This window comes from Tribolium castaneum, chromosome 8 (genome assembly GCF_031307605.1).
Source record: "Tribolium castaneum strain GA2 chromosome 8, icTriCast1.1, whole genome shotgun sequence".
In the NCBI taxonomy this organism is placed as follows: Eukaryota; Metazoa; Arthropoda; class Insecta; order Coleoptera; family Tenebrionidae; genus Tribolium; species Tribolium castaneum.
Window position 1 is genome coordinate 7,304,740 of NC_087401.1, and position 22,473 is coordinate 7,327,212.

General features: G+C 31.4%; 2 protein-coding genes across 5 annotated transcripts; both read left to right on the top strand.

Moving 5' to 3' along the window:
* LOC659050 (cytochrome P450 6BK2) lies at nucleotides 1-16,547 on the top strand. Its single transcript, XM_965388.4, has 3 exons — nucleotides 1-1,617; nucleotides 1,667-1,918; nucleotides 16,344-16,547. The coding sequence occupies exons 1-3, from the start codon at nucleotides 495-497 to the stop codon at nucleotides 16,505-16,507; spliced, it is 1,539 nt and encodes a 512-aa protein (XP_970481.1). The 5' UTR covers nucleotides 1-494; the 3' UTR covers nucleotides 16,508-16,547.
* On the top strand, nucleotides 3,007-20,763 carry LOC659131 (cytochrome P450 6BK1). 4 transcript variants are annotated; one of them, XM_064358253.1, is made up of 4 exons: nucleotides 3,007-3,207; nucleotides 17,929-18,942; nucleotides 20,272-20,523; nucleotides 20,578-20,763. In XM_064358253.1, exons 2-4 carry the CDS (start codon nucleotides 18,075-18,077, stop codon nucleotides 20,739-20,741), a joined length of 1,284 nt encoding a protein of 427 aa, XP_064214323.1. In that variant the 5' UTR covers nucleotides 3,007-3,207; nucleotides 17,929-18,074; the 3' UTR covers nucleotides 20,742-20,763. The 4 variants fall into 4 exon arrangements, with proteins under 4 accessions (XP_064214323.1, XP_015839998.1, XP_970556.2 ...); XM_015984512.2 differs by lacking the exon at nucleotides 3,007-3,207 and adding an exon at nucleotides 16,530-16,668; XM_015984513.2 differs by lacking the exon at nucleotides 3,007-3,207 and adding an exon at nucleotides 16,685-17,872.
* Nucleotides 20,764-22,473: the final 1,710 nt, after the last annotated feature.

Consider the following 22,473-nt stretch of genomic DNA (forward strand, 5'->3'; position numbering starts at 1 on the left):
TTGTCCGAAATTGTACCTTTTGTACATACCTACTTAATTAAGTGGATATGAACACTTTCGTAGAAGGTCGTGGGAAAAGGTAATTTTAAGTGAATAGTGTTTATTTACTTGGCTTGCAGATTACAATTTTTAATCGTTTGTGGATAAACGATAGCTTTATTAGGTTGTTTTGACACAAATAAGCGTAAGTTTAAAAAGCAAAATTGAACAAAAAATAATAGAACATTTTTTGTGGAAATTTTAATTGAATTCAATTTAATAATAAATAATGAAGCTGCAAAAATGTACCACCAAAACGTGTAATTCGAGTGATTAACTCCAAGAGTCATTGCTCCTTGCCATAAAAACATCTCGTCTCATTTTTCCAAATATTTATCTTAATTACGAATATCTTTGGAGCAAACAGCATGATACAGCACTGTAAAAACAATAAAAGCATTACACCTCCAGTGATCTGTACATAGTCTTGTTATTGTTTCAGTTTAAGAAACAAAATGTTATTTTCTGATTCATTAACCAAAGATTTGTTTGGTTGTGTGTTAACTTTTGCTATACTGATAATCGCCTATTTCAAATGGTCTTACCAATACTGGAAACGAAAAAATTTGCCTTACTTGAAACCAACTTTTCCTTTCGGTAACATAACGGGTCTTTTAACTCGTAAAGAAACTTTTGGTGTTATTATACAAAAAGTGTACCAAGAAATGAAAAACTGTAACTGGAATCATGGAGGAATTTACTTGACTCTAAACCCAGCTTATTGCGCTATTGACTTGGAATATGTGAAGAACATAATGACCAAAGATTTCCAACATTTTGTCGATCGTGGATCTTATTACAATGAAAAAGACGACCCTCTTAGTGCCCATTTATTTGCAATAGGAGGCCAAAAATGGCGAAACTTGCGAACTAAACTTACCCCAACTTTTACCTCCGGTAAAATGAAGCAAATGTTTCAGACTCTGGTCGACTGTGAAAGTAATCTAGCCAAAAAAATTGACATGGAATACGAGAAAAAACATCCCATTGATATTAAAGAAGTGTTAGGGTGTTTCACAACTGATATTATCGGCTCATGTGCTTTTGGTCTTGACTGCAAAACTTTTGAACATGAAAACTCGCCATTTCGAGTGTATGGTAAAAAACTTTTCAAGGGATCAACTTTACGGAACATAAAACGTTCACTTCTCACACAGAACTTCCCGGATTTAGCCCAGAAATTGGGGGTATTAGCTTTACCTGAAGACATAAGTAACTTTTTCATGAAAGTAGTCAAGGACACAGTTAGGTACAGGGAGAAAAATGGTTTCACTCGAAGCGATTTTTTGCAACTTTTGATCAACTTGAAAAATAGTAAGGTTGCAGAAGAAGAGGGTTATAAGCATGATGGCAACACTTTGACTCTTGAAGAAATCGCAGCTCAAAGCTTTGTGTTCTTTATCGCCGGTTTTGAAACATCTTCAACAACTATGACGTTTGCTCTTTACGAACTTGCAAAAAATCAAGAAATTCAAAGTCAAGTGAGAGAAGAAATTGATGCAGTCTTGAAGAAACATGACGGAAAAATCACGTATGACTCCATTCAAGATATGAAATTTATGAACCAAGTGATTGATGGTAAAATTTGTTGAAAAAATGTTATTTGATTAATTTTTAAAACTTGCAGAAACTCTGAGGAAATATCCACCAATACCTTTCGTGACAAGGAAGTGTGTTAACAATTACCAAATCCCTGGAGAGAATATTGTTATTGAGAAAGGAACAACTGTCATTATCCCGATTTTAGGGATTCATTACGATAAGGATTATTACCCAAATCCTGAAAAATTTGACCCTGAAAGATTCACTGAAAAGAACAAAAATGCAAGACATCACTACGCTCATATTCCATTTGGTGAAGGTCCACGAATTTGCATCGGTAAGTAAGTAAATACCGTGCGTAAATCTAAACTTAAGCGGGGGGGAAAGGGAGAGGAAGTCAATGGGCGGAGCAGATAACTCGAAAGTCCAAGGCGGCGAATGCAAAACTTATTATTATATGAAACTGTTACAAAAATTTTCAAATTAAAACAAAGATTACATTCATAACAATAAGGTCAAGTTGTATAAAGTATTAATGATCTGTAACCCTTGTTTATACCTATAGCGACGATTGTTAAATAATGCACGTAACCATCTTAACCTTTAGGTAAATACTGGCCACGCCACTGCATCGCACATGCGATGCGTCAGCGGTGCACCAGTTGTTCACATTAAAAGTCATGAATCTGTCGCGACGCGATGTATATTAACGGTTTGAGTTACTACGTGACCCTACTACAGCGTTGCGGTGGATTAATACGGCACAAGTTACTTGAGAAATATTGGAGAGTTTTGTTGGGATAGTGGCACGAGTTTTACATTCTCTACATTTTTTAGATTTTTTTATAACAGTTACTGCGATACTTGGAACGACGCCTGTTCTATGCTCACACGAGTTATCAACTTTCACACCAGAACGGATACTGGTCTCATCATATCGCGATCCGTCAACTGTTATTTGTTCCTAGCCTGTTCCAGAAATTGTTTTTGGTTCTGTTATAGCTTAGTGAACGATATTTGGAGGATAAGGCTTTGGTGTTTTAAATACTTTAGTGCCAACCAGATTTTCTTCCGAAATGGTCCGTACCCAATATTTTTATAAAAAAAAATAATTATTTAGTTATCTTTATGTTGACTTTAGTTAAACTAAACAAATTTTATTGTTCTGTGATGGCACCGCTGAAACAAAAATTGCATTAACTTAGAATACGGACCTGGAAATATTTTGGTAGCGATCGAAAAGGTAAACAAACTTTACAGCGTCCCATTGTCAGGCCGTCGTAAAAGATTATCAGTTATCACCGATTATGGGTTGTTACTCGGGTTGTATCCTCCACATATCTTTGAACGGACTTTACTAGACTATGGCGTTCACTGCCAATGTAATTTATCCGCATGGCCTCAGTCTCGGTTTCGGGCTCGGGCTCAGTTCTCTCCCTCAATGACGCATACTTATAATAGATGTTTCATTATTTAGTATCGAATTACACTGTTTATGTTTTACAAATGCGGCGTCTTATTTTGATCGTAAATTATGGTCACAGAAATTAGACCGAAATCAAAAATGGATATAAAATAAAGTGTAATATAATTTTATAATAGTTTAACTTGATAAATTAAGTATAGGTAAAAAAATTCGTAAATTATTTTAAATTTAATTTTCATTAGCTTGATTATTTTCTTGTTTGCTCGCAGATAGGTAGATTTAATCGTACTAATTAATTATTTGTGAAATTAAAAAAAAATACTATAAATTTAAACATCTAAAATCGGTTTAATTCTCTCTAATCGAATGTTAAAAATTGTCGTCTCATACATTTACAAACTCATTTATTTTTGTATAATGTGTAAAGAAGTGCTCATTTAATATAAATCAACTGCAATTCACTTATTTCATTTGTATTGTTATGAAGAACAACATTCGACGTCTTGTGATGCGTCATAATTTGAGTTCCTATGAGTTCCACCGTACGCTACAGAACCAAGCCAGACGGAGTAATTGTTATCGGTATCGGTAAAATGCACTGACAAATGTCAAGTTAATCTCGAATCAAAATTTAATTGCAATTAAAACGTTTTGTAAACCGGCTCTTAATGTCAAATTAGATTAATTCGGAAGTAAATTGTAATGTACCCATTATAAATATCCCTTTAACGTTATAATTATCATTATCATTAGTAAACATCTTTCATTATCATTAGCAAACGTCTTAAATTTAATTTGTATCATCTACATCCGGCATGTTCAACTTTGTACCTAATTACTTTACTATCTCGAGTCCACTTTTATTTGTACATTCTTCCGCTTATCGCCTTTCATCCCTCTATATATAAGAAATCATTTTTATGTTATAGGGCAGTCAGAATAAGTTAGTTGTTACTGTACGACCTAATGTCAATTCCAAATTCCAAGTTTTAATAAATTATAGTAGTAGTTAGAAGTAAAGTGCTGGAGTTTCTCTTTCCCATCACCGGACCATCACAAAATTGGTGTCAGAAGTGGGATCGTAATAGTGCGGTTGGAAAATTTATTTCAAATTCAATTTGAAATTTCAATCAGCAAGTTTGGGAAACTTCGATTTGGGCTATCGTCCATCATCCAGTGGTGCAACATCCAGGTCTTCAAGGTTCGTGTATTCGTGCTACCTGCTGCATCGTCGCTACCATAGGTGACAAACGGCGATATTCAACCCCAGACGTGAAGGTTTTCGAAAATCGTGTGGTCCAGTGTAACATAATGGGATTCCAGCAGTTATCTTCCCTTGTGTAAGTGAATTTATTTGTTTGATGCCAACAACGAGATCTATGTCAAAACACAAAAAGGAAGCTACGACGAATTTAGAAGGAGCTACCGCGTCTAATCCACATTCAATCGGTTCAGAAGAAACTAACACGATTGATTCCGTTACGCCCAATTCGGATCAAAGTAGCCTCAATAATTTAAGTATTCAATCATCTAGTAATTTAATTAACCCTAACTTAAATCTCACCAACATGTCGATTTCACTAGAGTTAGCAGAAAAAATGTTAATTAAGTTTGATGGAACCAAATCAATGTTGTTCGAATTTATAGATAATTGTGATCAAGCTCATAATCTTGTTGGAGTCGCAAATCAACCACTTTTACTTTCAATTATTAAAACCAAATTAACGCATAACGCGAGAACTTTAACACGTAATAGAGAATTTACAAATTGGAAACAATTAAAGAAACATTTACTAGATTTGTATTCAGATAAACGTACAGTTGGTCAATGGCAATTGGAGTTAAATTCCTGTCGGCAAAATCACAATGAAAGTGTCGTTTCTTTTTCAAATCGTGTAGAAACATGCTACGTAAAATTAATAAATTCGTTAAGTGACAATTTAACCGAAGAAGTACGCAACGGAAACATTGATTTACTGCAAAATGAAGCTTTGAACGTTTTTATCACGGGATTAAATAAAGATTTGTCAATTTTAGTTAAAGCTCAAAAACCGGATACATTAGAAAAAGCAATCTCGATCGCGATTAACGAGGAACAGGAACTTAAATCCAAATACGAAATTCATAAATATCAAAACGTAAATAATAATTCGTCAAGTAGATTTTGTAATTATTGTAACAAATCGGGTCATAATTCATTTAATTGTCGGAACAAAAATCAACAACACAACCAGAACAAAAATTTTAATAATGTTCACCGAATTCAGAATCACACACATATCAATTCTCCAAGTACCAGTAATTCCTCAAAATTTAATCGTAACAATTTCCATAATAATAATTCTTCCTCTAAAATCCAGCCAAGATCTAACAATGATTTTCAAAGAAAATTCTGTAATTACTGCAAGAACAATGGTCATTTAATTAACGAGTGTCGTAAATTACAATATAACCAGTCGCGAAAGGAACAAAATAATAATTCCCGCATTAGATCTTCATCACAGTCCCTACAAAATTCAAACGGCAGTAATTTAAACTGCCCGGGCTCTTCGACGTTGGCGGAGAACTCGAGGACTGCCCACCAAATTTCCGCCGAATTGCAACATTAAACATTGCTGCTGTAACAAGTTATATTCCATTAAATATTGCTCAATTAAAAAATCATCCAGGTAAATTCCTTTTAGATACCGGTGCTGACATTTCGCTTGTAAAAATTTCTCATCTTAAAGGTCAAACTCATTGTTATGAAGACAATCTTATCACTCTGAAGGGTATTGATATAAACGTGACTCAGCATACGAAAACATTGTGCTATACTTATTTAGATTTCTATATCGGCAATCAGAAATTTACACATATTTTTCATGCAGTTCCCGATAATTTCCCGATTCCTTTCGACGGTCTTTTAGGTAACGACTTTTTAAAATCGTTCAACTGCCTAATTGATTATCAAAATGATAAACTATTTATAAATGATAAACATCTAGATATATTCCATTTAGAATATCCCATACGTGCGCAAATTCAACGCGATTACAAATCAAAATTTTCACAATCTAATTCTAATCCTCCATTAAGTCAGAACATTCCTGCTTACAATGAAAAATTTTCTTCAAATAAAATAAAAAACAATCAAACTGATTCAAATGTAAAATTTCAACTAGCTCCTAGAACAGAAACAATTGTAAAAATTAAAGCCATAAACGGAGAAATAAAAGAAGGCATTTGTCCAAATATTGATATACTTGAAGGTGTTTATCTCTGTCCAAGTTTTGTAAAGGTTGACAAAGATAGCAACATAATAACCTCAATTTTAAACACTACCGAAAAAATCGTTAATATTAAAAATATCGAAGTCACATTAGATCCAATCGATTATAGTGAAAATAGTGCGAATATTTCCTCATTACGTACGAGTACCTCTGATAATAATTTCAAATCAGAACGTTTAGAAAAAATTTCAAATTTATTACGAACTGATCATCTAAATTCAGAAGAAAAACAATCTTTACTACAAATTTGTCATGAATTTAATCATATCTTTTATATCGATGGTGACAAACTAACATTTACAGATACAATCGCGCATAATATTCCTACATCATCGAAAGTACCAATTAACGCTAAAACATACCGATTTCCAGAAGTTCATAAAGAAGAAGTCAATAAGCAAATTAATCAAATGCTCGATGAAAATATTATCGAACCATCTAATTCACCATGGAATTCTCCTATATGGGTTGTACCTAAAAAATCAGACTCTTCCGGAATGAAAAAATGGCGAATAGTTGTCGATTATCGTAAGCTCAATGATATAACTGTCGGTGACTCATATCCGCTTCCTAATATCTCTGAAATTTTGGACCAGTTAGGACATTCAAAATATTTTTCAACAATAGATCTAACATCAGGTTTTCATCAGATAAAAATGTCTACAGAAGATGCTCCTAAAACTGCTTTTTCTACTCACACAGGTCACTATCAATTTAATCGTATGCCGTTTGGATTAAAAAATGCACCAGCGACATTTCAACGATTAATGAATAATGTTTTATCTGGAATTCAAAATAACCGTTGTTTTGTTTATTTAGATGACATAGTAATTCATGCAGATACTTTAGAAAATCATAATAAAAAATTAAGAGAGGTATTTCAAAGACTATCAGAACACAATTTAAAAATTCAACCAAACAAATGCGAATTTCTACGTCACGAAGTAATGTATTTAGGACATAAAATCACTGATCAAGGTGTTAAACCTGATCCCAATAAAGTTAAAGCTATTTCAGAGTATCCTATTCTAAAATCACAAAAGCATGTCAAAACATTCCTTGGATTAATCGGATATTACAGAAGGTTTATTCCAAATTTTTCTTTTTTAACACAACCGTTAACCAAATTATTAAGAAAAAACGCAGAATTTATTTGGACTAGTGAACAACAACGCGCATTTGAAAATTTAAAATCAATATTAACCAATGAACCTTTATTGCAGTATCCAGATTTTACACAAACATTTTATTTGACAACGGACGCAAGTAATTTTGCTATCGGGTCAGTTTTGTCGCAAGGTGAACCTCCTAATGATTTACCAATAGCTTACGCTAGTAGAACTTTGAATAGGGCCGAATCAAACTATTCAACGACGGAAAAAGAACTTCTTGCTATTGTTTGGAGTGTAAAACATTTTCGACCGTACCTATATGGTAGAAAATTTAAAATCATAACTGATCATCGTCCATTAACGTGGTTATTTAATGTGAAAGATCCGGGTTCTAGATTAATACGTTGGCGACTAGCATTAGAGGAGTATGATTACGAAATTCTCTATAAACCAGGTAAATTAAATAAAAATGCAGATGCCCTCAGCCGAATTCCTCTAGATAATCTGTGTGTCAATCATTTCCGAACTGAGGACGACGATGAATCATATGCGAATTTCTTAAAAAAAATAAGAACAACTCTTATCACCAATGATAATATTGAAGAAGTTAATGGTAATATTATCGACTCAACCGATAACATCTGTTTATGCATTTCAAAGGATCTCGAATGTAAGGAATTAGTCCAAATACAAATAAAAGAGAAATTTACTAACAGCTATCAAATGTTACAAACAGAAACTTTAAACGTCAACGAAGTAATCAAAATACCAATAAATTCAGCAAATAACAAAAATATTTACTATATGATAACAAAAGAACATTATTGGGAATCTATATCATACGAAGATTTGTTTAATATTTTACAAAAATTAAAAAACCGATTAATTGCTGATAACGTAAAATCCATAAGCTTACCTAAATTAAACTCTTCCTTTGATAAACTCCATTTTCACAAAATTCGTTCAATGATAAGATACATTTTTAGAAAAACTAACATTAAAATTTACATACTTTCAAATGAAATCGTAATTCCGAACACTCAAGAAGAAATTAAGAAGATTTTAACGGAATATCATTCAAATCCTTGTGCTGGACATTCGGGCTTTCATAGAACCTATAATCGAATCAAACAATATTATAAATGGCCACGAATGAAATCTGATATCAAGAATTTTATAAAAACATGTGAGTCATGTCAAAAAAATAAATTGGTTCGAAAGAAAAGTAAAGAACCAATGGTGATTACAACAACAAGTGAAACTCCTTTTGAACGCATATTTTTGGACATAGTAGGACCGCTACCGTTATCAGAAAATAGTAATAAATTTATTTTGACATTGCAGGATGATCTTTCTAAATATTCTCAAGCTTATGCAATTCCAAATCATGAAGCAGGAACAATTGCTAAAAAATTAGTTCACGACTTTATTTGCAAACACGGTATACCTTCAACAATTGTAACTGATCAAGGAAAAGATTTTACCTCAAATTTATTAAAACAAATTGCAAAACTGTTTAAAATTAAACAGATAAACTGTACGGCATACCATCCCCAATCTAATGGTGCATTGGAAAGAAGTCATCACACTTTAGCTGATTATTTAAAACACTACATTAGAGAAAACCAAACAGACTGGGATGAATGGTTAGATTTTGCAATGTTTTCCTACAACACAACAGTTCATACTTCAACCAAATATACACCTTTTGAATTAATTTTCGGAACTAAAGCAAATTTGCCTACAAGCATAACAAAATCTCCTGAATTTAAGTACACTTACGATGACTACATGGATAACTTAACTTTAAAACTGCAAAAATCTCACGAAATTGCGAGAAAGCACATCTTAGATTCAAAAGAACAATCTAAAAAATATTATGATAAGAACTGTCAAAACCAAAATTTTAAAATTGGTGACAAAGTATTCCTATTAAACGAACAATCAAAATTAAATAGGTCAAGGAAACTTTCTCCAAATTATTCAGGTCCTTATGAAATTACAGAAATTAATTCACCAGTAAATTACACTATTTTGATTAAAAATAAAAAACATAAAGTTCATAGTAATAAATTAAAACTTGCTTATATTTAAGGCATTTTTATACTATTTTTACTTATCAATTTTTATCACTAATTTTCCTTTATTATTCCAGGCAACTCATTCTGTCTATCAGCTTATTAGCAACACTTGAATACGCACAAATCACCGATCAACAACAGTACACCGTAACACCGATTAACCATTTCTCTGGTATATATTTTGAACACATAAATAATGTGAAATTTCAAGAGACACATTGGCAAATAGTATCCTACCTCGATATAAGTTCATTAGAAGATAAGTTATCGTTCATTGATCATGCTTATAATCAAACTTTGCATCTTTGCCAAAGTAATCAACATTCATTAATGGCGTTATGTCAATCATCGTTAAAACTATTAAAACATATAGTACCTTATTTGCATAAATCAGAAGTAGATCTCAAAAATCTTATTAATAATAAGAGAACTAAACGCGCTTGGTTAAATATCGTTGGCGATGCTCTAAAAACTGCTTTTGGTACACTTGATGAAGCAGATGCTAAATATTATAATGGAATTATAAATCAGATAAACAAAAACGAATATAATTTAGGCAAACTTTTAAAACAACAAATAATGGTAGTAAATTCGACAATAGCGAACTTTAACAATACCATCACAGATTTGAATAAGAACTCCAAAATTTTTGAAGAAAATCTTATACAAATAAGTAACTATTCCCGTAAAATAAACAATAGGTATCTTGCATTAGAATTAAAACAAAATTTAGACGAACACTTTTCTTTATTAAATCTAGTTATTACAACATTACAAAACGAAATAACGACCGTTATGGACACGATTTTACTTTCTAGATCAAACATTTTACACCCTTATGTCATAACACCATTTCAATTGATCGAAGAATTGAGTAAAACAATTCCACATTTACCTAGTTCATCTACGTATCCTTTACCAGTTAGCCGCGAAAATGCACACAAATATTTAGAATTACTCACAATCAAATGTTTCTTCACCGACAACAGAATTGGCTATGTTCTATCAATACCTCTTGTAAATCGAAATCAATTTAATCTTTATAAATTAATTCCATTACCGGTTTTAGACAACTCAACCTCTTATTATAAATTTATTTTACCGTCATTCAATTATCTAGCAATCTCCGAAAACCATAATTTGTATTTAGGTTTAAATGAGTTAACTAATTGTCAAAATTTAGATGAATCAACTTTTATTTGTGTAACTTCGGAACCTTTCTACTATACAAATTCTAGACCTATATGTGAAACCGAACTTTTAAAATCTCCTCTCAATATCCCAATAAATTGCAACATAAGAATTATAACCTCTCGCTTAGAAATTTGGCATAAATTGGATAAACCGAATACATGGATTTATATTTTACCCAAAAGAACTGATATCGCCTTAAATTGCTTTCAAATGTCACACATAACCCTTTTCTTAGAAAATACTGGAATTTTAAAAATTAACTCAAATTGTAAATTATACACAAGTTCCGCAACTTTCTTAACCGATAAAACAATTCGTAATAGTACACACAATGCTGTTGTACCTCAGTTAAAATTAAATGACGATTGTTGCATTAATTTAACTAAAACAAAAAATTTTTCTTTAAATCTATTACCTATAACACCTACTAATCTTCACATCGACACATTAAAAGAAGCAAGCCATAAATTACAAGATATTGCCAAATCAACAGACGAATTATTATTAAATAAAGATTTAACTTTCTTCCAGGATACTAGTTATACTAATCATATTTTTCTTTTGATTTTCGTAATTTTCATAATATTCTCATTATATTCGCTGTCCAAATATTGTAAGAAACGTCACTCAAATCACTCGATATTTAATCTATGTAAAAAATCATCATCAGCTCCATCTTATAATGTAAAATATGATAGTTCAGCAGGCTCACATTCAGAATCTCATTCATCAGCAGTAGATATAAGTCCGGTTGCGCCAAATACATCGTCATCACTACCAAAATTAAGAACCGATAAATCGTATTCTTAATTTTCTTTTACGGAGGGAGGTGTAATGTACCCATTATAAATATCCCTTTAACGTTATAATTATCATTATCATTAGTAAACATCTTTCATTATCATTAGCAAACGTCTTAAATTTAATTTGTATCATCTACATCCGGCATGTTCAACTTTGTACCTAATTACTTTACTATCTCGAGTCCACTTTTATTTGTACATTCTTCCGCTTATCGCCTTTCATCCCTCTATATATAAGAAATCATTTTTATGTTATAGGGCAGTCAGAATAAGTTAGTTGTTACTGTACGACCTAATGTCAATTCCAAATTCCAAGTTTTAATAAATTATAGTAGTAGTTAGAAGTAAAGTGCTGGAGTTTCTCTTTCCCATCACCGGACCATCACAAAATTTTAATTTCGCTTTCTGTAAACCGATCCTTATTATTTTTTATTTCATTCTTCGACACTGTCAAAATTTACGATTTTTCTCCTGTGCTTCCTGTGGAAGTTTTGACAACTGTTTGGCATTTCTTAATACGAAACGTCAAATTATTTTTATCAGATTAAAAGCAATTTTAAGTCTTGCTGAGTCTAATTTCGAAGAATAAAATGTTGTATTCCACTTGTTTTCGTGTAAGTCGGTTCATTTATTTCACCTCGTAGATGATATGTCTCTCGTTATCACTAGACTGACTCGACGTTTAAAAATCCTTTCGTGAAATAAAACATCCGATTTACACTCAAACTCGTCGAATAATAGTTATTTATTGTTTAAGGGTCTTACAATGTGTTTTATCCGCGCAACGAAGTTCGAGCGTTTAATTAAGCGGATAAAACACATGAAAGAACCGTTTGCAATACAACGTTTTATCCACAGCCAGGGAATATAGACTAAATCCGAGACTAAATCAACATTTGTAAATTATTTTTCAAAATTTTTATTTGACTTTGAAGTGACGTTTGTTAAATTAATTTTTAAAAAAGGAATACCGCCTTAGCTCCGGCTTCGTTTGGCATCCACATCAAATAAAGGAAAACTCGAGCATATTTTCTCATTTAATATAAAGTAAATGTAGAAAATGCAGTACGGGTCTTATGGTGTTTTCATAAGACCTATAGATTTTATTGACATCATTAGACGACTCTTAACCTACTCTTAGTGACAATATTATGACCAAAAATACTACATTATTTCTAGCTTCGTTTATAGTAGACCTGGGCTCGACGTCGAATAAAAGAGAAACCAACCATATTTTCTTATTTAATATAAAGGTAAATGTGAGAAATGCAGTTTAATTTCGTTACGGATGTTATGGTAATAACTAATAATCGACTGGCTGTGGTTAAATAACTATTATTAATATTAAAAAAATAAAATTTTATCAGAAGAATAAAAACATTTTTTTGAACACTTTATTAAATCTTTTCGTAACAGCAATAATACTTCCATTCAAGTTTATTGAGTGTTTTTAACATTCATTAAATTATTAATTACATAAAATTAAATTAAATATTTGTGATTACAAAACTCAACAAATTTCTCCCAGGGTGTTTTCATGTTTACGAAGCGATAATGATTGCAATGGTTGTGGTCAGAGGGACGACAACAATAGCAGGGGTTCGTTTTATGGAGACGACATCTTCAGATCGGTTTACTTGTTACAATTTGTACCCGCTCACCCCTACTATTTAGATCGTATCGTTTTACTAATCTTATCAGGGCCGAGCCAAGCCAACTGGCCGCCCGTGTGGCCGTGTGCAGGTCCCAAATATTGCGCCTCTTACTCATATTAAAATAGTAGTTCAAAATTAATAAGTTAAATAAATGGAAGCAAATGTTTATTTTTAACATATTGTACATTTATACAAAAATGAAACTATTTTTATCAAGAATATTTTTAAATTTTGTTCAGGTACATCAGCTGTTGAGTATTTACATACTTAATATTTACATAATTTACACAATAAATTCATTCACCTTACTTTACTCTAGCTAAGCAAATTCTTTTTCTAAAATATAACTTATTTAGTCCATTAGGTATTTTTCTTTCCATTACAGTGGTAGGAAGTTATATAGGAATCTTATTAAATCGATTTTGAAACATGGTCGTTCTTCGATAAATTTTTAATTCTGAAAAGGTCCTCTCTCCAGAAGTAGAAATTGCTAATATCAAGAGAATTCTAAAAGCAACAGTAACAATTAAGCAGCGGAATTAAAAGTTCCGTGCCATTGACGGCGTGTGTAGTGGGAGATAGGCAACCCAACGCTACAACACGAGGAAAAATCTGCGATAACACGTCATTGCAGTAAACCAGCTTAATGTTGTCAGCCTCGCACGGAATATTGTACGCTTAACTGGTCGACTACCCACTGATAAATACTTAAAAATCCGCCCATTAGTAATAAATAATAATAATACATAGTGGAAAATGCTGATACTGACTGAGACCTGATAACGTGATAACACTAAACAAAAAACATGAATTTTAGAATAATTATTAAAATGTGTTACTGGTTTGTCCTCGTTATGGAACTAATTTGCTTTGTTGTTTTTTTCTTGGCTTCACAATTTTGTAGATTAATTGAATGTTTAAAAAACGATTTTACTTAATTTTGTAAAAGGTTAAAACAAGTTGTTATGTTTATGGTTAGATATTTTACTACAACTTACTTTAAATAGTATCTCCAAAATAAAAGTATTCGAAATACAAATTTGTAACTACATTTGAATGAACCACGAAAAAACTATACACATGGGTCTTTTGTTGACATAAATTTAATTATGAGAGAACTAAAAACGTAAATGCAGTTGAAGCCGTTTAAAAGTGCTTGAAAAAATTTATTTCTGAGAAAAATCTGAGATTTGGTTCTAAATTAAATATAAAGCTTAAACTGACTAATTCATTTCTTGTTAGTCATTAGTTCATTGTTCATAGTATATTATTATTGCTTTGATGTATTAATTACGTAATAAACAGTTTAACAAAATCTAAATTCCATTTTGTGAAAACCTCTGTTTGTTTAGTTCGCATAATGGAAATTATACTGATTATCTATACTTTATAAATTTTGTACCCCCAAAGAAAAGAAGATCGGCTGTATTCATTAATCGCTTTGATTGCATTCAGTCACTTAATATGAGGAACAAGAACGCATTCGTGAAATAAAAACGATTGTGTCACAAGAAACAATTATTGTTTCCCAGAAAAAAAAACTTGTAACGGTCAACTATGTTTACAAACTTAAAAAAAACGCTGGAACCGCTAGACCATTTCTTTATAATGCTTTTTATTTTAATTTTAAATTTGCGAAAGGTCAGGTCTGTGGCCACCGTGGTAAGTGGCCGCCCGTATGCTCTCGTGTGTCATGCACACATTGCACACCGGCTTGGCTTGGCCCTGAATGTTATAATAGTTATAAGTTATAAGTAATGAGAGGAATTAAAAGTACCAATAGTTAATCCACCAGTCCGAGCGCGCCGTATTCCGTGCACACTACGCCGTCAATATTAAGCTGGTCTATTACTATGACGTGTTATCGTAGTTTGTTCGTCATACATCAGTTGCGCCAGGCAAATAATAATAATAATAATATGAATTTAAAATAAATCAAAAAGGTATCCCAAAAAATATTTTTACAATTAGTGCTCTTATTCATGTTTAAAGCGTGACACCGTGAACGTCTTAAACCGAATAAAAATCGTAAATTCATTTCCTGGTCCTTGAAGTGTGCAGCGTTGGTTTGCCGCACTGTTCTCGCCGTCAATGGCACGGTACTTTTAGTTCCTCTGATTAGTTATAAGTGTTATAATTAAGCAGCAGAATTAAAAGTTCCGTGCCATTGACGGCGTGTGTAGTGGGAGACAGCAACCCAACGCCTGCACATTTCAAGAGCTGTGAAATCAATTTACAATTTCTATTCGGTTTAAGTCACGGTGTCACGGTTCAATCATGTATAAGAGCACTAGTTGTAAAAATATTCTTTGGGATTACTTCTTGATTTATTTTAAAATGATATTACTATTAAACCAACTTAATGTTGCCAGCCTTCTCCGCACGGAATATTGCACGCTCGGACTGGTCGACTACCCACTGGTAAATACTTAAAAATCCACCCATTAGAAATACATAATACTAATAATCATTGAGCAGAGTTAAAAGTACCGTGCCACTGACGGCGAGAATAGTGTGGGGTAGGCAAACCAATGCTACACAATTCAAGGACTACGAAATGAATTTACGATTTTTATTATGTTCATGGTGTCACGCTTAAGACATGCATAAGAGTACTAATTGTAAAATAACTTTTGGGATTACTTTTTGCTTTATTTTAAATTCACATTATTATTATTATTATTTGCCCGGCGTTTCTGATGTATGGTATGACGAACAAACTGCGATAATACTTCGAAGCAATTGGCCAGTTTAATATTGACGTCAAACTCCGCACGGATCGGACTGGTCGACTTAACCATTGGTATTTAAAAATCCGCTCATTGGTTATAAGTTATAATATATAGTACCTACATTCAATTATCGTATATCGTCTGGAACAAATTTTTGCTACAATTTTTTTATTAACATTCGACTCAAAAGAATTTACTATAATGTTATAAGAACCTAGAAAAACTCAGAGAAAATAAACTCTGAAGAAAACTACAAAACGATTTATTTGTTTAACTTACAGAAATGTTAGCCAAAATTGCTGATATTACGACATAGAAACATAGAAAAATGTTCCTAACACTTCTACCATTAAAAAAATAAGAGAAATTTTTAAACGCTCATAGAAAAGCATTCAAGCTATACCTTAAATTTGTCGACCTACCTTAAAAACTAGGTTACACATTTGTGTTTTAATGATCATTTTAATTGATAGTTATTTTGTTTCAGGCGCTAGGTTTGGGTTAATGCAAACCAAAGTCGGATTAATTTCACTGTTGAGAAATTACAAGTTTACAGTTAATAACATGACTAGAGAACCCCTGAGAATGCAAGTGGACTCGTTTGTTTTGGCAGCCGAAGGGGAAATTTGGTTAGATGCACACAAGTTGTGAAAATTGCTGTAAAAAATTGAGCAATAAAAATTAAATTCTAGTGAGGTGTTGAGAGATTCTCAGTTCTAATCATATCATTTATTTGGCGTATCAGCGACCACTCAAAGCGCATCTAAAAATAAAACTTGAAAACTGTGTAGATAATAATTCTAAAGAAAAAAGTAAGTTTTAATAATTAGAGACCGGATCTTGGGAAACTTCCCAAACCCTCCTAAATTCCGTATCCTAAATTTGTTTTAAACATCCTGTAAAAATGTAAAAATGTAAAAATTGGTTGAGTTTTGCTTTAGTCAACGTGGACTTGAAAACCAAGTGTCACTTAATATTTCTTGTTAGTTATTGTTATAACTGAACAGTTTAGGGCTAGATTCGGAAATTTGTATTCCTGTACTCCAGAAGTAAACGACCCACCTAATTGAACTCGGAGTTTTAGCAAAACCATCGTCTAGCCCTAAGTTTTTTTCCTTTTCAGTTTCTTTGTGTACTGTTTTTTTGTTCAGAATGTAATATTTCAAATTATTGGTGTTTCCTTTCTTCACTTTTATAGTCTTTTCAGTTTCTCATTTTGTCTGTAGCTTAGTTTTTCAGAATTTTAATCAACGTTAATGTTACATTGCAAGTAGCACACTATTACTTAGAAAATGGCTTACTTCCACACTTTATTTTAGCAAATAACATAACAAAATAAGTAATAGTAGGCCTATTACTTGTGATTAAATTTTTGTAAATACTACTTCAGGAGTTGTGGACAAATTAGTTAATGACAAACTGTACAAAAAATCTCGTATATAATTCTACTGAAAATAAATATCTTAATTGAATAAAAAAATATTGGTAATGTAGAGATGCCTAATTTAGTACTAGTGCTAGTAGGGATTTCCATACAGTAAGTTTATTTTTTAGGCATCTTAACCTAGAAAATACACTGAAATTTTTTTACAGAAAAATAAACAAATTTTACAACAGCAAATTTAGGACAGTATTTACATTCAACAATTAATTAACATCTTTATAAGTTGTTCTTTGTGCAGTGTACATTTTAAGTTTTTTACAAACCGTATTTGTTTTCGTTTTTGTAATGAAATTCATTGCATTAAAAGTTATGTTTTTATTTTTCTTGCAGTTGGAATTAATAAAAAATGTATCCTAAATTATCAGATTTCAATACCTAATGTGTGGATTTTTTTATAGGTCAATTAAAAAATTTTCAAAATAACTTCTTGATTTGATTACTAATATAGTATGACGTTTATTATCATGTCACAACATAAAAATCACTATCACACTTTTAAGCGATGTGTCTAATCAACAATGATGTTGCAAGTAGTTCACGATATAAATAGCTTCACACTTTCATTGATACATGTATTCAATCTCAGAAAAAATGTTTTCGGTTTTGGTGTTTCTAATTATAGTTGTAGTGTTTCTTTATTACAAATGGGCGTTCACATACTGGCACCGAAGAAACATACCATATTTAGAGCCCAGTTTTCCCTTTGGCAATTTACCCAACCTTTTCCAACGCAAGGAAAATATAGGACTTACGGTAGAAAAATTCTACAACGAAATGAAAAGGCGCAAGTGGAAACACGGAGGAGTTTACTTTCTTGTAAGTCCAGTCTATTGTGTCATTGATTTGGAATATGTAAAGAACATAATGAATCGAGATTTCGAATATTTTACCAACCGCTCGATTTATTACAACGAGAAAGACGACCCTCTTAGTGCACATTTATTTGCAATCGGTGGCCAAAAATGGCGAAACTTGCGAACTAAATTAACAGCAACTTTCACATCAGGTAAAATGAAAGCAATGTTTCAAACACTGCTAGAATGTGAAACCAATTTATTGAAACAAATCGAAGACTGTAACAACCCAATTAACATTAAAGAAATTTTAAGTTGCTTTACTACTGACGTCATCGGTTCGGTCGGTTTTGGTCTCGAATGCAAGACTTTCGAAGAAAAAAATTCACCGTTTCGCATTTATGGCAAAAAAGTCTTCAAGGATTCAGTGTTGAGAAGTTTGAAACGCGCGTTTCTCACATCGAATTTTCCAGAGTTAGCTCGGAAACTCGGAATTTTAGCGTTTCCATCGGAGATAACCGATTTTTTCCTCAAAGTTGTAGCTGATACTGTTAAGTACAGAGAGGAAAACAACCGTAGCAGGAATGATTTCTTGCAACTTTTGATTGATTTGAAGAATAGTGGAACTTTGTCACTTGAAGAAATTGCCGCTCAATGTTTTCTTTTCTTTTTGGCGGGTTTTGAAACGTCTTCAACCACAATGACTTTTGCTTTGTACGAATTGGCCCAACATCAAGACATTCAAGATAAAGTGAGGGAAGAAATTGATGCAGTTTTGAAGAAATATGGTGGCAAAATCACTTATGAGGCCATTCATGACATGAAATACATGAATCAAGTTATTGATGGTAAAATTGTTATTTATTAATAGAGACCGGATCTATATTGTAAATATTTGACACCTATCTTATTTTTCCTAAATCCCTAAATTGGCCTGTTATATCCTAAATGTGTTGTAAACATCCTAAAGTTGTGTCTAACCTTCCTAATTCAAAAGAGGATATTTTTTCAATTTTTTCATTAGCACTTAGTTCAAAAACAATACTTTATTGATTTTTAGTTTGAATACTTTTTTGCTGTTACACTTAAAAATTTTTTGTTTTTCAGGCTTCCACTCTTTCAATCTCATAGTTTCTTTTAATGTTTCAACCACACAGTTTTTAGGTTTACACTATTTTAGCTTAATTTCTTCATATTTTGTATTCATTTTCTTTTTTTTCAGTTTTTTATGGTTTTTCTTTATAATAATTTCAGTTTTTCAATTTCTTAAGTTCCGTATCCTAAATGTGTTTAAAGTTTAAACATCCTGACTTTGTTTTTAATCTTCTTACTTCAAAATAGAATACTTGTTATTAGAATGTAATAGTTTTTTACTTTTACGTCTAAATATTTTTTGTTTCTTAGGCTTCTAGTCTTTCAATCACACAGTTTTTAGGTTTCTCAGTATTTCAGCTTAATTTCTCCATATTTAATATTAATTTTCTTTCTTTTCAGTTTTTATAGTTTTGCGTTATAATAATTTCAGTTTTTCTTAGTCTTCTTACTTTGCACTTTTATAGTGTTTTAATTTGTGTCTCACTTAGATCTACAGAATTTTACTCTCACTTTTTTTAAACAAAAAAATAACAAAATTGAAAAATAAGGATGAAATCTTGTGAATAAAATGCAAGTTTTTGTAAAAAAATACTTCGGTTGTGGACAAATTAGTTGGTAGCAAACTACACAAAAAAATCTGAATATAATATATAATAATCTACTGAAAATAAAAATATCAATTGAATGAAAAAATATTGGTAATGGTAATTGATAATAAAATCTAGTATGAATTCCATACCGTGACTTAATTTTCTAGGTGTCTCACCCTAAAAATGTTTTTTCATAAAACAAACCTAATTTTACAAGAGCAATTTTAGAGCAATATTAGGTTCAACAATAATTAACTTCTCTATAGCTTTTTCTTTGTGCAGTAAAATATTTAAGTTTTTTGTTTTTGTAATGGAATGTGTTGCATTAAAAATTATGCTTTGATTTTTCCTGCAGTAGGAATTAATAAAAAAGTTATCCTAAAATTATCACATTTGAATTCTTAATGTTTGTTTTTTTAGATCCTCTTTAGCCTTCCTAAAAATCCGAATCTCTATTTATTAACTAGGAACTCATTTTTGATTTTATTTAAGAAACGTTAAGAAAATACCCAGCAGCTTCAATCATCACCAGGACTTGTGTCAAAGATTACAAAATTCCTGATCAGGATATTGTGATTGAAAAAGGGACTTCGGTCATAATCCCAGTTTTGGGTATCCACCATGATGAGAAATTTTATCCAAATCCTGAAAAATTTGATCCTGAAAGATTTACTGAAGAAAATAAAGCTGCAAGACATCATTATGCGCATCTACCTTTTGGAGAAGGGCCACGAATTTGTATCGGTATATTTTAACGGAAATGTTTTTTTAATAATTATTTTATGGTAAATGTTTCAGGTATGAGGTTTGGTTTAGTACAAAGTAAAGTGGGGTTGACATCATTACTAAAGAATTACATTTTTAAAGTGAATAAAAAAACAATAGAACCTCTTAAAATGCAGGCGAGGTCGTTGATTTTGGCAGCTGAAGGTGAAATTTGGTTGGACGTTTATAAATTGTAAAATAATAAATTTAGTACTAATACTGTTTGTTTAGTTTTCCCTAAAACACGTCGACATGTACCTTTTATCATTCTGAGTTTGCTGTCATTAAGTAAAATTTTAAAATAATAATCAATTTAAATACAGGGTGCTCAAAAACTGGCGCACCAACTTAGTGGTACGTTATTGAGAAGCAACTGCAGATTACGGAAAAAATGTTGAAAAAATCCCTAAAGTCATATTTTAAAAAATCTGGAGCTACAAACTAATTTTGTTAACTTCTTCAGTTTTTATTATTTTTTAATGTTTTTGTGTTTCACACTAAGTAATGGTTCCCTAACAAAATAATTAATAATTATTTTTAAATTTACTCTCAGACTTTAACAGTTTTTTTAATTTAAAAAAATTAAAATTCATCCAAAAAATCACAATGTGTAGATGTGCCAACAGTGGGGATTATTTCCTAGGAAACCGCTTCAAAAATAATTTATTTTTATTGTTGACAAATTCTATTGCGATCATGACTGTTAGACAACGTTGCCAGATATCATTCATCTAAAATCCGTTATTTATCAATAACTTTAATACAAAGAATTTTTTTACTATTTTTACCTTTATATGTAACGAGTTCTCTACCACACACCATTGAGTTGTTGCACCAGTTTTTGAGCACGCTGTAGATAAATGACAGCGTAATATTTTCTCAGCATTCATATACTTTACTTATCATAAGGTATCTATTTTTTCGGGTTCTCTAAACACCTATAATTCTAAAAGTTTTTATATAATTGCAAATAGTATATTATACATTTAAGAGCCTACATTACAAACTTTTTAACTTCTAATAAAGCAGAGCTTTAAAATTTTGTATACGATCTAAATCGACCATTCTGAGTTCAACAAAATTATTTTCTAAATGGCTGGCCTTCTGGAACTACAAAAAATTGACGCCAAATTTGAAATTTTAAATAGTAACCACACATTTTTATTGCATATTTGAATTTACTTTCTCAAACTGTTTTTTTTTGCATTCGATAACTGAAGATTTGAAGAGTTTTCTAGAATTTTCAAAATTGTCAACTGTCAAAATTCAGGGCTAGGATGATTTTTTCAAAATGGTTTAAAAAAAACTGCTATATCGATATTTAGGGTGACTTTCTGACAGATTTTGAGAAAAATCACAAAAAAAAAACGATTTTACTTCGTTTTTTTCATAGTTAATCAACTAGACTTTGTATTGTAAAATGGTCAACAATTGTCAACTTCAATATTTTATTTTGTTTTTAGCTGGTTCATTACCGAATAAGCAATAAAACAATAATATTTAATTATAGTTTATTATAAGTTAGTGAATTATGTAAAGTAATTTAGTCAGTCTGCTATCGAATTTTGATCTTCTTGAAAGAACATGGTGAACAAATAGGACATTTATAAGTATAGTTCTGTAAAAAGTGATGATCGAATTGGTTCTCGGGTGTGGGTCGAATTGGCTCCCGCATAAGCAGGTAGATAGAAAGAATTAAGTCACAAATGTGTTTATATTTTAGATTTAAAGCTGGTAGAGATGTTCAAATAATTATTTTCTTGGCACGATATCCAACAACAAATTTCGTTTATTCGTGGTTAACTGGTTATTTAAAAAAAAGATAATGTTATTTTTTTAGCCCTAAGCTCTCTGTAAATTTTGTAAAGTATTCAGCAAATAAGCTCATATTGGTCTGATCGTTCTCAGTTTAATAATTTGCGTTAGCCA